Genomic DNA, 17,365 nt, shown 5'->3' on the forward strand with positions numbered 1-17,365 from the left:
ATGAGTACTCGGCTAACAACATGGGCGGATGAAATAGTCACTAAGAGGAGAACTATAGTTGAAAGAATGATAGTTCAGCCGGTGTCTCCGCATCGATTTCAAGTTATAGGTGGTGGGCTTAAGGAAGGTTTGGTTGACTTGCAAAAGAAAACTTGCTCTTGCAGAATGTTTCAGCTTGATCAACTTGTATGTGCTCATGCAATTGCGGCGTATCTAACACACCGGGTCGATTTTATTAACCTTTGCTCGGACTTTTACACTACAGAATGGTTGGCGATGGCTTATGCACAACCAGTGGGGCCAATTGGCGATGTGGCTGATTGGGAAGTTCTAGATGAAATTCAGGAGATGCAAGTATACCCACCTGTTGAGGCACCACCACCTGGCCGTCATAAAGAGCTCAGAATACCCTCGGCTGGCGAGGACGTTAATCGGCGGACTGTAAGATGCGGGCGGTGTCATGAACTGGGCCATAATCGTAAGCGATGTAAGAATCCTATTGCGTCAACTCAAAGTTAGTTGTATTGTTTCAATGATTTGTTGGTTAAAATTGTTATTGTTTTTTTGTGTATTGTACACTTATATGTCATGAAATTTTATTTTATTTTAAATATTAAAATGTGAGCATTCAAATTATATAAACTTAAGTGCGCAAATTAGAATAAAAATTCAAGTTTCAACACTCAAATTACTACAAGCGGTTTACAATACAATATCGTCATTAAATATGTCAACCGCAATCTTCTTTCTAAAGTACTGGACATGACTAGCGTTAAACTCTAATCTAAGCCCGAACATTAAATACATCGTAACCATCAATACAAAAACACCGCAATCGCCAGTTTCGGGCTCTTGTTGTGGCACACTACTAACTGCGATAACTTTCCAGGGGTCAGCACTCCGCAACTCAGGTCGGATGTTGTAGAACCCAACATATTCCAACCATCGAGGGAAGATAACTTCAAGTGGCTTAAATTTCAACTTGTATCTTTTGTCCTCGCGACATGTGAGTAATGATTCATAAATCCAGACTTTGTTTTTCCGAAAGTCTACTCGTGCCAGTACCCAATGCTCGCCGTCCAAGTTAACAGGGATGAGTAACTGTATATAAAAATTGAAAAACATGTTCGTTATATATGAAATTGAAAAACAACCAAGAAAAAGCGACAACTTGTATATGAAATGCAATAAAATACATACCATATCGACATCCGTTATTGATTTGGACATTGTGTGCTGTCGCCCACAAAGATAGCAATTCAAGCAGTGGTCGAATACTAATGAATCGATCGCACAATCCCCATTGTTCCATAACTGATTCAATAACACCTAATACATAGATAACCAAGAAACGTATAAATTAACAAAACTTAAAGGCGATAATTAAAAAAAATATAAATGGTATTTATAAGTTTTGTCGGCATGTTACCCAAAAAAATGTGTCGGTATATGTAACACGTTGAACTAAGGCATTCGGATATTTCCGTTGTTTCTCGCTAATCAAGCGAAAATACTCGTGAATATGTTGTAGAGGAACATAAACATTACGATTTCAAAGAAAAAAAATTATACACAAATCCACAACACTCAAAGAACTTCAAAAATATAATTACCTCATCGTCTAGCTATCCCATCGAAGCTAAACCCAAAAGTATTTGAAAGAATAACCGCAGGTGTTGGACTCTCCGAACTACTATCATATTACCAGCGAACCATCGATCAAACTCAGCAAACAGACTAGAATCCTCCAATCCTCTCAGTGGATTTATATCTACACTCGTATTCATGTCAATCGCATGGTCCATGATTTGGGGTCGAGGTATAGGCCGAGCGTTCTTTCCTCGCCTGAGTGGAGGAATCATGTAAGGACTGTTAAAAACATACGACGGTATGTACGCACGGCCGAACTTACTAACGCTCGGAGGCACCTCAGTGAACACCTGCACGCTCTCCCCACTAACATCCCTGTAGAAACTATACAATGACGTGGGCGTAGAAAAATTTTGATTGCCCACGTCAGTATACACTCCATAGTCATCCGGGGCCTGTCCATTCTCCAAGATGAACATATTAAATAATTGTTAAATTAAAATAGTTAAACGAACATAATTATTAAATTTAATTATGCTTACCGCATATAAGCGTCCAGTGGGAGAATCCTTATTTAGACGTGTAGAAAATGTGTCGATAAAGCCAACCACGGTTTCTTTAAAATCTTTTAATTCCGACTTCAATTCATACACGTTACGATCAATCTTATCCAGCCGTTGTCGCACATAATCATTAAACTGCTTTTTCCTGGATTATTATAAAAGAAAATAAGTAAAACTTTAGAATAACAGTAAAACAATAATGATTAATAAAAGAAGAATATCGTATATTATTTATAACCTCAGAATCATGTGCGTTATCAGAGTTGTCTGTCTGCTCCTGGTGGTCATCAACAACCACCTCATCCTCAGAAGTGTCATGACGTTGCTCTGGTGTTGGGTTTGGTATGTCGTCATGCTCGTCATGCTCGTCTGATTGCCTTGAAACCGACGACATCGCGTTGATTGAGGGTTGGTGCTGTATAAAGTAGCATTTAAAATTAGTAAATGAAAAGTCAAAAATTTCGATTAAAAAATTTATAGTACTTAGATTTATAACCGACCTTATGAACCCAGTTTGGAATGCTTGGCATGTAATCCTTCACAGTGAGCCAATATTTTCTGTTACTCTCCTTTGAATTTGGCTCAAAAGTTTATAAAACGTCCCCCTGCCATAAATTCAATTGAAAATTTTAAGTAAGTATACATAACTTAAATTTAGTAAAGTTAAAAAAATAACTAATACATATTACTTACAATACGAGATTCGTCGTTGAAGAACGAATAAACCTCAGCAAAGTTGATTCTCGAAGACGCCATGGGCTTCCATTGCACGATGCGGGGAATCTTGTTCTTCGTTTTCACGACCCATGTTGACGGCAAACCTCCGATCGCTTCGTAAATCCAAGCCTGCAACAACCAAAGTGAAAAACCTATTAACACATCTATCAAATATTTAATACTATAAAACTTATTAATAAACAAAAAAACACCGCACCTAAACCCTGGACGTAAAGCCGTAAAGATTGTACTTTTCAATGTTATGATCTGGGTTTTTCAACCGAGTCGTCTTAAATTTCTCGTCTTTCTCGAACAGTGCATTGTCAAGACTATCGTATACTATTTCCCACGACACAAGACCCCATGGACGGTTTCGGAAGTACTGTTTATCATCAACTTCGTTAAGCCAATCGAAATTGATTTGACAGTGATTTTTTCTTGCATTTAGTACTCTGTCCGCAAAATAAAAGAGAGTAATCTTTTATGCGTCCATATCGTCCATTTCCTCGAATTTCAACTCCTTAAATAATGCATCGAATTCCTTAACATTGATCTTGCGATGCACACCACCAAAATACGTATTCCCTAGCCTATCCATTGTTTTGTTATCTCTTAGTTCGGTATCAACACCATATGAAAGTCCAGTAACTAGGCACCATTCTACAATTGACAAGCGAATCAAATGTTCACCAATTTGAAACCATAACTGATCCTCACGGCTATCTTCTTCATGGGCCACTTGCCTCAGTAAAAGATTGTGCAAAATTACCTCACTAAATGGAAAACTTCGACACTCCAAGAAATGCCCAAATATATCCTTCTTGAACATATTCAACTGCCGCTTTGTTAATTTTTCATCAATGGCTTTTACGACTAAAGATAAATTACACATGCTCGAAATTTGACCCGAAAAATGATTGGCATAACAAAAATACATCATGCCTACTTCGATATCCGACGATTCTGATTTCGCCATGTATCTGTAATATTTATAACATTATTACATTGCATTTACAAAAAAAATAAAATAAATTGACTTGACGGAAAAAAAATTATAAAGCCACTGTAATTTGGTGCGACAGCACGGGCGCGTGAGCCCCCTGCTGCCCAGCAACGGGTGCGCGCGCGCTGCTGCCGCCCAGCGATGGGCCCGAGCTAGCGCCCTTTGTTGGGCAGCGGTTCCCTCCTGAAGAAACACTCTCAAATTGAGAAAGAAACACTCCCAAAACAACAACCACCACAATCACCACCACCACCACCACCATTATTCTCAAACTACAAACATTATTATTCTAAAATTTCATTTTAAATTAATGAAAATAAATAAAATAGCTAACCTAGGTTTTGTTGAGGACTGTAGATGGTAGATTGGATGCCGATGAGGGATGAAGCCGCCGCCGACGAGGGCTGATGTTGCCGCCAATGATGGGAGTTTGTTCGGTTTGGGAGAGATGGGTGAAAGAGAGTGTTGGGGGAGAGATGAGAGAGAGGGGTATTTTGGTCTCAAAGGTTCTTTTATGGCTAATGTTGATAGAAATTTATTTGGGGGGTTAAGATGAAAAAAGCTAAAACTTTTATGGCTATGGGTGTAAATTTCCCAATAATATGGTAAGAGATTGAGGAACTCCTACTGTCATTCGAGATGCACTATTTAAAGATCATTTGGGATTTCGTCAATATAGATTCATATAATCTATTTGTTTGCTTTATTTTTTGTTTTGTTTTAAATCCTTATGGGCCTTTTGATGGAATAACTACTACCATTTATTCATCTTTTTTATTTCTCAATTTAACGAAGCTAGGGCTCATAAAAAATTTCCGAGCAACCAATTTTCAGTAATTAAATCAAACCACATAATTGACCAAAGACTGATAACTCAAATAAATACTCATTAATAATAATAATAAGTTCCGAAAAAAAAGCACCCTGAACTAGAAATTTAAATGTCTAATTAAAGAAAAAAAATTGAAGAATTTGATGATGCATGTATTGCATGCTATGGCAGATTCATTTTGTTTATAAGCCATCTGGCGTTGCGATAATTCGAAGGAGCTGACATGATATGATTAACCTGTAATTAAAGAGAGAGAAATATTAGAGTTAGAACTAAATAATTTAACTAAAGTGAAATTAATTAATTAATTAATTAACTAACCTTGCAATTGATTGAACAAAAGGAATTATGATGTTCAACCGTCGCCTCACAGCCGTCGCATTCACAATTGTTGCCTCTACGACTTGTCTCTCGACTTTCCTTAATAAATAACACCTGTGCTCCATTGTGCTTGCTTGGCTAAAGAGAAACATAGATTTAGGTGGTGTTTGTTTTTTTATCTGAAATTTTAATAGATTTGAATTAGTCTGAATTTTGAATAGGTCTGAATGTCTGAATCTGAATAATATATTTATTTTTTCGTCTGAATCTCGGAAAATAAGTATTAAGTTGTTTGTTTTTTTTTCAACTTAAAAAGCTGAAAATATGTACTTTTACATTTGTATCCTTATTAAATTTGAATGTTAAATAAATAATATATTAAATACCACAATATTTTAACATTTATAAGTAAAACTATATTCAAGTGAATACATAATTATTTTAGAATTTTAATATATAAAATACCATAAATTTCAAATTTTATCGTATATAATATAAGAAAGAAAAAACAGAAATATTTTTATGTGGGGTAAATATCTATAGGTGAGTTTTGGGATAGACATGAAAAATAAATTATAAAATAGGGATATTTTTGACATTAGCAAGTAATTGACTTAATTCAAATTTCTCCATTAAGTAAAAAGCTAAAAAAATTAGCTTATTTTATTAAGTCAAAATTATCTAAAAAGTCTCATTAAGTTATAAAAACAAACATCTCTAATTAACTTAATTAATTAAGTTAAGTCACTTTAAGTCATTAAGTTAAAAAACAAACGCCACCTTAGAATATATATACGTACGGAGTTCTTCATTAACGAAGTGGATGTCTTTATTATTATTATTATTATTATTATTATTAGGGTTATTTTCTGCTAGCCCCCACATGTTTCAACAAAAGTGATCGTGCACCCTAATGTTTCAACAACTATCACCACGCCCCCAAATTGGTGTATATATTCAGCCTTTATCATAGACTACTGGAAGCACAAGATGAAGTAGGCACTGTTTTTGTTCCCTTTGATTTCATGGTTTGAAGGTTGGGTGTTTGTTTCAATTAGAAGCTGTGATTGATAAAATAAATAAGAGACATGAAACATGCTTTAGTTTTCTACTATTGCGTGGGTTTTATATGGTGGTTAAGGCTTTTTACTATTGTATCAACGTTCTCAACAGTGATTTTAGATAAAATAAATATGCAATGTGGTTATATGGAGTGAGGGTGATATCATCATTTTCTTTTTTGCACTTGCATGAAAGTAAGCAGACATTGGAAGAGTATTTTAGTCCATAAACTATGTGAACAACGCCATCCAATATATTTTCTGAATTTTTGAATGCCTAATTTTCAAATCAAGGGCAGACAAGTCTTTTGACTCAGTTAAGTGACTATATGTCAAAGATAAGGGCTGAATTTGCTTATTTGGGGGCATGGCGATGGTTGTTGAAACATTAAGATGCATGCCAACTTTTGTTGAAACATGTGGGGGCTGGCGGAAAATAACCCTTATTATTATTATTATTATTATTATTATTTAATGGAATCACATTATTAAATCATATAATTTAAAAGAATTCGTGCTAGTATGTTATTAAATTATATTAAAAAAATAATAGTTCCTGCACTTGACATTTTCTACACACACATGCACGTATATATATGTATGTATGCGTGTGGGTGCTAGAAAGTGAGTAAATTTAATTAAGTATTGTAATAAAGAGAAGAAAAAATACTAGAAAGTCATGGTTTATAAATATTACATTGTTTATAAATATTATATAAGTCAAATAGGATTAGTGCTTACTTGGATATGGCTACAATCAAGCAACTCGTTGGTATTGTCCAACTACACAACTGCATAATTATGATTTCCACCAGAGCGATATGTGAAAATCTGAAATATTGAAAATTGATGTAAAGCAATTTCAGAAGCAAAATAAAAAATCATATCACAGTACCAATAAGTACAGTTAGTAACCTTTAAGAGTCGATGATCCGTATGATCATCACAATCTTTGCAAATACTGATTCGACATTCCAAACAAAAAAGGTTCTTTTGGCTTCCATTATGACCTCCATGTTCACAATGCTGGTCGAATCTTTCTTTGAGAAGAGCGTTTAGCCAATGAGGCACAATTACAAAATCGTCCTAAAAAACATGGGAAGTGTTAGTATAGTTAAAATTAATTTAAATTATAAGAAACAACTAAAGAAGTAAAAATAAAAAGCCAACCATTGTTTTCTTGGAAGGGATTCTATCCGGGGAACAGCTTTTGCAAGAGGAGAATAATTGCAATGAAATTAAAGAGAGAAATTCGATCTATTTATGGGTGAATGTGTCATATTTATGTCGTGTTTATGTTATATTGCAAAAAGGGAAAGAACGAAAAGGGGAAAAATTATATATTGCAAAAAAGGTAAAGCAAGGAAAAGGTTAAAAAGAAAAAAAAAAGATTGCATGGTCAGAAGGTGACGGCCGTGTGGTTAAATTCATATATATTTTGCAAGTTAATTAAATATAGGGGTAATAATGGCATATATCCCCTTTTAAGTTTGAAAAATAAAAATAATTATATTAGGGGTGGGGCTATTTGAACCCACCAATTTACTCAATAAATCTATTTACTAAATAAACCCACTTTTAAATTTTAAAATTTTAAATTTTACTCAGTAAACCCACTAAAATACCTAATATACCCTTTCTAAACTCAATTTTTATAATAATAGTGATTTTACTCATTAAACCCATAATATTCATTTATAAACCCATTAGATTGGAAATTGATTATTAATTAGAAATTTAATAATCAATTTTGAGTGAACGGCCCTCGTTCAAGGACAAATGAATCAAAACATTCTAAATGGAAAAAATAGTTGTCATCATGAAATTATTTTTTTGAGTTATATTATATTGGTGAGAAAAATCTTTGTATGATGGAATAACGTGGTGACCCGCCTGCATAATATAAAGTATATTATATATATTTCGAATGAATACTATGAAATTGTTTAGTTTAAAAATTGTAGCCAATCCCTCTCTTAAACTGCAAGCATTCAAGTGCACAGGGAAAATTTATGCAATGAGACAAAAAGTCAAAGAACAGCCAACTTTGTTCATGATTCAAACAAAGGGAAAATTTGTCAACATTGTCTATAAATTTTGAATGGAAAAGGGAAAAAAATAAAAATCAAATATTAAAAAAAAATTCATACATGTTCATGATTGTCAATATTATTTTGTTCCTCCATAAAATCAATATCCATCAAATCAATAACAACTAATTTTGTTACTCTGAATTAAATCACATGTGCATATTTAACAAAATATATGGCTTAAGAGAAGAATTACACCTCTTGATTGATTAGAGTTTAATGAAAATTTGATTAGGGTTCTATAAAACTATGTTGAATATAAAGATGGGTTTAAAGAGTAAAAATCCAGTTTATTTTTTAATTATATTCTAGTGTCCATAACTGTAATTTAATTTAGGGGTATTTTAATGATAAAAAATTATTTTTAAAAATGGGCTTATTGAGTAAATTAGTGGGTTCAAATAGCCCCACCCTTATATTAGTCATTAGATTTATTTGAACTTTGCAAATTAATTTCTATTTTTAGCAACTATAGATGGAAAAGTCCTTATTTGGGTTGTGTTTTTTGTGTCTTAATCAACGCAACGCTATTTTGTTGCCCACTCTGTTTATCTAGTGTTCGATCAGGAAACGAAAAAAAAAAGAGAGTAGAAAATAGAACTTACAAGTTAATGGGAAACAAAAGATATATGCACAAGTTGATTGGATTAACTAATTTTCGAGATCTACATATAATTAATTATATATCTCTTACACAATACACAATCTAAAATACTGAAAAGAATAAAGTAGTGAAATATTTTTTTTGATATATTAAATAGAAAATAATCGACCTTAATATACTCAGAATTTACTTATGTTGAACAGACCTCATAAGTACAACCTGGAGCCTATGTTGGCAACCTGCTTTACAAGTACAACCTGAGGTAAACGACCTGATTTGAGAGTAAACCTATATGAGCAATCCGAAAATTCACCAGTTCGATCTGAAAGTAAGCTAGTCCGACCTCAAAATTCATTTGTCCGACCTGAGAATTAGCTTGACATGGAAAATTGCTAGTCAAGAGAACATGGCCTAATTTCTAGAGAAGTTGTATGCCACGATTTCTTAAACCACCTCCAATTGATAACCACTTGAACTACTGAAGAAAGTAGGCTGAAGTTAAGGAGGTAACCACCCACGACCAAGAGCCTATTTAAGCTGAAGAGAACATCAGAGGAAGGGGTTAGCAAAATGAACCAAAGCTTCTACAACTTTAAACCTTAATATTCTTTACAAGATTTTCAGCCCTCTACCGGAAAATTACTTGACTTTAACTTATTCACAATTCTTTATTCTCATTGTTCTCACTTTATACATAATTTCTAACTTAAGCATTGAAGGGTCTATGCCAGAACCCCACCAGCGTATCCTAACCGCATTTTCTGGTTGGCAGGTATAGAAAGTTGCGATCAAACTGGTGTTTGAGCTTGGATTCGCACTGCAATTCCCCAAAAGAAGCAAATTCAGTTGTTGATGTCGGTTTTCGACATCAACATTAATTATATATCTCTTACACAATACACAATCTAAAATAATGAAAAGAATAAAGTAGTGAAAGATTTGTTTCATATATTAATTAAAAAATACTCACATGAATAAAATTTCTTCTAATCTTTCGCTTTTTCTTTTCTATTTTCTTTTTCTTTCGTTATCATTTTACTTTTAGTTTATTTTTTATAAACCCATCATTTGAATTGATAAACAATATATTGAAAAATTAGCTCAAGCATTTGTAATGGGTGCTTGACGAGCGTTCAAATGAAAGAAAAGCACTAAAATTTCCTTTTTACAAAGGGTTATTTTCAGGGACCTCCCTTGAGATTTAGTGTATTTACAGTCGGATAGAAAGTATGCATGTAATTATAGGGGCCTCCTCTGACGTTAGTGTTCCGTTAAGTGGACTGTCAGTTGACTGTTGAAATTCTAAAAATGCCCTTGCCGCCAAAATCTATTTTGATTCATATGAAAAACTGATGGGTAATATAATTCACACCAAAATATCTAATGGATTAAAAAAATTTACAAACCAAAATATCCAATGGATAAAAAAAAATTACACACATACAGGCAAATCAAAGCAAACATCCTTCACATCCTCCCACAACTTTTTCAATGTGTATTGCTCTGGAATGACGTGTGCAACATTAACCATTTTACCACCCACAACAGCTTCTATGTCCATGTAAATTAAGCTGTAAGGTTAAGTCATTGCATATGGTCACTATAAAATATTAAATAAAAAAGAAAACATTGTGAAATGAACTGCTACAGCATAAAAATACCATATTTGCCAGCACAATAAATACCATTTAATAATTTACCTAACCCTCCAACATGTGCTTGGCAACATTTATATGATACACACTGCGTCTCTGTCCCTTTTTTTTAATTTTTCAGGGTACACATCCAGACATGTCAAATACCAAAAATTATATAATTCCAATAATTTAGCAAAAGAAGTTTCGGAAAGAGAATACGACCAAAGATAATTTGTTAGCAACCTTTCATGTATTAAATCTAGATCAAATAGAAAAAACAGAGACAACACAAAAGCATACAAGATGGAATCTATCTTCAATCCTGCAAAATCCATGGAAAAGGAATAAATGCAAGATGGAATCTATCAAAAGCAAACAGCCTGCTTCAAAGAAAAAACACCAAATTGCACAATAACGAAGATTAGCTTGGCAGAGCAATCATATCAAAAAATCATTAGGCTTTTTCAAGTAATTAAATATCAGACATGAGCAAAATAAAACCTTAGAAGCACTTTAAAAAGCAATAAAACAATCATTCATAATCAAGATTGTAGAGAGAAATCAACTACCACGTCTACTGAGAAAATTCTACTTGATTGATGAGCTCTAGAATTCCTGAAGTTCTTTTTTTATACAAACTTTGACATTAGCAGGTTAAAGTACTACATACTCTTTGTTCAGCGGATGTTCTGGAGTTGGGGTTTTTCAATTCTTTTCGCTCAAATTTCCCATGAAAGTTAATTTGTTCTATACACGACAGACTAAGTTCACTTATCGTACCAGTCATGCGCACTATATTGCATATGCTAATAATTCACAAAGTAGAGTCCCATCCCTTTAAAAAATCAAAGTGTGGATCAATCCACTTCATTTCCACCCCTCAAACAAGCATACTACATATTTTCGGCAGCTCATCTCAAATTTTTTTATCACGCATTGTCCACAAACAATTAATAATACTTATTAATAATTCAGCAAATGATAGGACCAATCGCCCAACTAAGCAAACCCATTTTATCACACATTTTCAACTCAACACCAACAACCCTAAATAAAAACAACATCTAGCAACATATTCATTAATTGAAACAGACCCATTGTTATTTTTAATCAACAAAATCTGTAAGCCACTGATTCAAGGAAGCAAGCTGTATTTCGAAGACTAACCTCTTTTGTGATCCAATTCCAGTCGCGACAGACACTGGCCGTCGGCGATGCTCACTTCATGGAAGCTTTGGACCACTGCACGATGTCATCTCGTGCATTAGATGAAAACATATCAGTGATTGCTTCTTCTCCAACGATGAAAATGAAATTGGGTTTTGTTGTGTAAGCTCTCCAACGATAAAAATGAAATTGGGTTTTGTTGTGTAAGCTCTCCAATGATTGGTGTAAGCTGTGTCTTTGAAGTGGAGTGCGTTTTCTGAAAAAAATTATTTTCATTTGTCTGTTGGGTAACGATAGTCACTGGGTAATAGGGAGTTCATGTCTTTAGTTCTCAGACATCCAAGCAAGTTTCGTTTGAATTTTGTTTTTGTTTAAATTTTAAATGTATTTTTACATATTTGTCCTTTATGATAAAATTATACGTATTTTTGTATTAACGTCAGCCGTCAGGGGAGGTCCCTGTAATTACATGTATATTTTCTATCCGACTGTAAATACACTAAACCTCAGGGGAGGTCCCTAAAAATAACCTTTTTTTACAAATTACACATATAAACATAGGAAATTTTGAAATATCAACTGGAAAGCGATTAACAAGTCTTTTTTTTTGTTTTACTTTTATATTATTCATTTTTTGGATTAAGGAATCATTTTTAAAGCATCAAAAAAAGACCGATCCTTGTTATTATTCAAGGAAAAAAATTTGGAAAAGAGTTTTTTAAAACAGTTTTTTATTTGGACAAAAATATTAAGAATTTAGTAAAAGTTCTACTGAATTTTTGAAAACTTATTCTCGAACATGGTCTCCGTTGGCCCTGTTTTGCCGAAAATATGTTGCGGAAAAAGGCGTTTTGGGCGTGAATTCAATTTTAATAAACTTTAAAAGGTTAGATTTTGTCGAGGCAACATCTACTTTCACTTACCTCACCTTCCATCTTACACTTTTCCCTTCTTAGATTTGAGGTTAGGCTATCATTAAATTCGTGTGCATCCTGAGGATGCCCTTAAGATAGAATTTCAAACATACGACGGCATTATGAGTCATAATTATGAGTGGAATATACTAATTTACATTTTATATTTTTCTTACAATCTTAATTTCAGTAAAGTAAATGTTTACAAAGTAATATTTGATACTCTAATTAATCAATTATGTTTATAGGAATATATTTTATTTGCATATTGATGTATTTCTTTAAGGATATGATAACTAGTTTTCTTTATTTATTTGATCTAAAATGCATGAGAATATTTTAGTGAAAAAAATATAGATTTAAAGTATGTTTAAAATGCTTATGTACATGTATATAGAAGTTTGGTTTCAAAATCAATAAACAATACACTTCTCCTTCAGATACAGAGATGATTGTAGAGATATAGTTATAAATATTCAATTATAAGGATTCAGTTGAGATAGAGGCCATTTGAGTATATCCATACATATATAAGGCTTTGGGCCGCACGTTGAGGCCCTAATGCCCTTTGTGGGCTATTTTACGCATGTGATATGATAAAATATTTGAGATGACACATCGTTGGTATACCTATAGTAGCTTAGGGCATGACATTGGATGTGATAAGATTATTCTCATATATATATATATATATAGTCATTTTCTAATGTGGGTGCTCTTTTTTTTTTCACGCGGACACGCTATTAAATCATGGAGTTTAAGAGAGTTAATTTTTATCTTTCTTAAATAGCACAAATTAAGAGTGTGTGTGTGTGTGTGTGTGTGTGTGTGTGTGTGTGTGTGTGTGATTTTCATGATTATTATCTACTTTCTTTTTTTAGTGCTAGCTACTTAATTTAAGGTTAAACTTTTTTATTTTATATATTTTACTTATTTTTTTGATAAAAATTGCATATTGTAATATTTATAAATATTTTAAAGTAAGTTGCTTTCAAAACCTTTTATCCACTCACTGAGGTTTACACTCACCTCATTTTACTACATTTTTTCTCCTCATAAGAGGTTATAGGTACATAAATCAACCTAGAGACTACGGTTATTTTGAGTTTCGATCACGTGATGGTGCTAGGAAACATAGATTATATTATTAGGATATTTTGATCATTTCATTTTGGATCGTATAATTATATTATGATATGATCATTACAAATGTTAAATGTATAATAAAAATATTCAGTGGCATTTAGATGAGATCATTTAAGCATATTATTTACAGTGATATTTAAAATTATGTTGATAAGGTTGATCTAAGAAATTTGTTGAATATTGAATTATTTTGGAAGTGTTTGTGTTACAGATTTGGAGATTAGTCATGTTAAATGGAATTAGCTAGACTAGCCGTCGAGTTTGGAGGGGATCCTATCAAACACAAATTTGAGGAAGTTAATTTAGTAATGCTTTTTGGTGTTGTATAGGAGGAGACTTCAAGAATGCATAGTCTTTGCTTGACTAATTATACAGCTTCCTTTTGGCCTTTCCTTGAATCGGGATGAGTAAAGGAATAAGAAAAATGCTAAGTGTGGATAAAGATCAGAGAAAGATGAGAGAAATAAAGAAGAAAAGAAAAGAGAGAGAGGGAAAGGCTTCTTTTGAAATTTGGAAGCTTTAATTAATTTGCTGAGGTTGCATTCTGTATTGTGAGCAACGAGATTCCTTAAATCACGACTAAAATTAATCAACAGCTTCCTATGATACAATTTAATGGGGTTGTTTTAGTAATGCGTCATCATGTTCGTTGTGATCAGTTGTAAGGTTCTGTTCCATTTTTTATCCAATTAAGCTGAACCGATTCCGGTTCAATTGGTTCCAATTCGGTTCATTAATCTAAGTCAGTTGAGTTCGGTTCTCATTCTCGTATAAAGACAGCTGAGTGCCCATTCTTATGAGTGTGTTTGGTTGTAGTATTAAGGAGGTATTAAATTACTATTTATATTAAGTTAATACTTGTACCATGTTTGGGAGAATATCACATGGGTTAAGGGCACTATAGCTAATGCGGCAGTTGCCGCATTAGCTTACCTTTTTTTTTTTCTCTTTTCCTTCTTTGGCGGCTTGCGTTTCTTTTTTTTTTTTTTTTTCCTTCTTCTTTGTTTTCCATTTACTTTTTGCTTTAACTTTTGTTTTTGCTTATAATAATAATAAAAAATAAAGATAACTTTTTAATTTAATATAATATTATATAACAATTTTATTTTTAAATTATAATTTAATATAAACTAATAAATATATAATTTTTTATTCAATAATATTATATTATATTTTTATTTTTATATTATAATTTATTAATAAATTTATAATATAATATAACTAATAATAAATATTTAAATATGAATAAATTTGAATAATATTAATTTAAAATTAATAAGAGTATAAATATTAATATAATAAAATATAAAATTTAAATTAATTATAAAAAAATTAATACAGTACAGTATAGTGCCAAACATTGCACAGTATTATTATAATATAATGCTAATACAATATAGCATAATACAATACATCAATATTAAAATAATACAATACAATATAATACAATACAATATATCAAACGCACCCTATATGTAGCTCAACTAGGTCATCATAACTAAAGGTCATAGGTTTTTTCCATTCTTTAAACAGTTCCATTATGGTGAAAATGATAGACATGACGAAAATGAGGCGATATCTACGGAACTGCTCCTTCCATATTAAAACATGGCCAAGGATAAATTGAGGTAATACATTTTGCTAAAGGTCACAAGTAATACATTTTGCCAAAGGTCATTACCTTACGGGTCAGCAAACTATATGACGGCTTTAAGCAGTCACATACAGTGGCGAACCTACGGCTAGGCTAGACATTAGGGGGTTGAAATGTATCCCGGTCTAATTCAGTAAAAAATACATGTGTCCTTTATGTTTTTATCAATTTTATATAGTAATAGAGTTTTTATTTTATTTTTAAATATGTCCCTAATTTTTTTTTCCAACTGAAATTAGTGACTCATTTTAGAAAATAATTAAATTATATATTTATTGAATAAATTGAAAACATTAGGGGCTAAAATGTTAATACTGATTTAATTTATTTTTAAAAATATTTTAATTAAAAAAAGTATGTCAATACTTACAAAAATAATATAAAGTAACAATTATACATCAACATTTCAATAAACTCTTTATGTGAATTTTGGGATTTTATTTATTAGTTACATTAATTAAGAGGATAAGTCAAAAAATGAAAATTTTCAAATCTTTTTGGAATTTTCTGATAGAAGAATCATCAGCATCTGGTTCTTCAAAGAGAGTCAAAGTGTCCGGTAAAGAGACAATAACACCCAAATATCTTTTGCTAGGTTGAGTTTAGTTTATTATTAAAACTTTTAATTAATAACATTTTTATAATTTAAAAAGATGAATAAATTTTAATTGTCTGATTTATTTAAACCCGATAATTAAGTACTTGACTTCAAATATAAAAGTTTTTCTTGTAATTTTTAATTGATTGTAATTACATATGTTTTATTTTATTTTGAAATTCTTAATTGATTTATTAATCCTTATACAATTATATATTATTATAGGTTGTAATGTTAGATTCCATAATTGAAAATTAGTATTTCTATATTTAGATTACCTTTTTGTTTTCTACTTTTTTTATAATTATTTTTTTAGAGTATGTATTTATAAGGTAAGATTCTTCATGTTTCCCTTTATTTAATGTATTTCTTTCTACTTATAAAATTTTATGGTCACATCAAAATATAAATTTTTAAATTTAATCTAGGACAATATAAAGTTCTGGGTCCACTCCTGACCACATAAACCATATAGTTGAAATCTATCATACCCAAAGGCTTTTTTTTTTTTTTTTCAATTCTTCCAACAACTCCGTTATTGTAAAAATGATGACATGGTGAAAATGGCGTGATACCTACCGAACTACTCCTATACGTTAATAAAATATGGCCAAAGATAAACGAAGTAACACATCTTGCACTACCAAAAAAAAAGAAAAAAAATTGGTTTACGTAACTACTACTCCGCCGTCACGTATGACCTCTCATGATCACTTTGGGTGTGTTTGGAGGCAAATGCTATGTTACATGAAATGTAACATACACACTTCACAACAACCACACAAAGTATGTGGGCCCATAATTTGTGTGGTTGTTGTGGAGTGTGTATGTTACATTGAATGTAACATAGGGGCTCCCGTGTTTGGAGCCTTAGGATGGTATGTATTAAAATGGCATGTTGTATAAATTGTACAGTGTTTAGTCCTGAATTATATTGTATTATTATCAATTATCCTGTGTTAGGCATATAACATGTACTGAACTATATTATTTTTTGTTAAAAGTAAATAATTTAAGTAAGTAACTAACCTTGTTATATTAAATAGCATAATTCTCAGAACATGTAATAATTTTTTAATGCTAAAAAGGATGGATATTAACTATAAGAAAATACTTGCACACAAATTTATTATTTTTATATTTGTTTCTAGATTTACGTAACTATAAGTTTTAAAAAATTTAGACACCTAATTTTTATTAAACGCAAATCGATCTACTTCATCTCTTGCGCTTGTTGATCTATTCAAACTGAAAGCTCTAGAACGCCGTCATATGGTTGCATATTTTTCTAAAACGGTTAATTACTCCCGGGTTACAGATTTTTTGACAAATTTAAAAAAAGTGAAATATTTTTTTAAAATAGGCGAGCAAATGACAATCCGTTAACTTTTCTGTTAACTTTAACAGGAATAGTAAATAATTACAAAATGACATTTTTACCCCTAAAATTAATTGTAAAATAATGTTT

The 17,365-nt window shown here is 31.7% G+C and overlaps 1 protein-coding gene across 1 annotated transcript; it reads left to right on the top strand.

Moving 5' to 3' along the window:
• LOC112099061 lies at positions 1-519 on the top strand. The gene has a single exon (XM_024186162.1). The coding sequence runs from the start codon at positions 1-3 to the stop codon at positions 517-519; it is 519 nt and encodes a 172-aa protein (XP_024041930.1).
• The last annotated feature ends 16,846 nt before the right edge of the window (positions 520-17,365 follow it).

This window comes from Citrus clementina, unplaced genomic scaffold (assembly GCF_000493195.1).
Source record: "Citrus clementina cultivar Clemenules unplaced genomic scaffold, Citrus_clementina_v1.0 scaffold_4, whole genome shotgun sequence".
NCBI classification, from domain to species: Eukaryota; Viridiplantae; Streptophyta; class Magnoliopsida; order Sapindales; family Rutaceae; genus Citrus; species Citrus x clementina.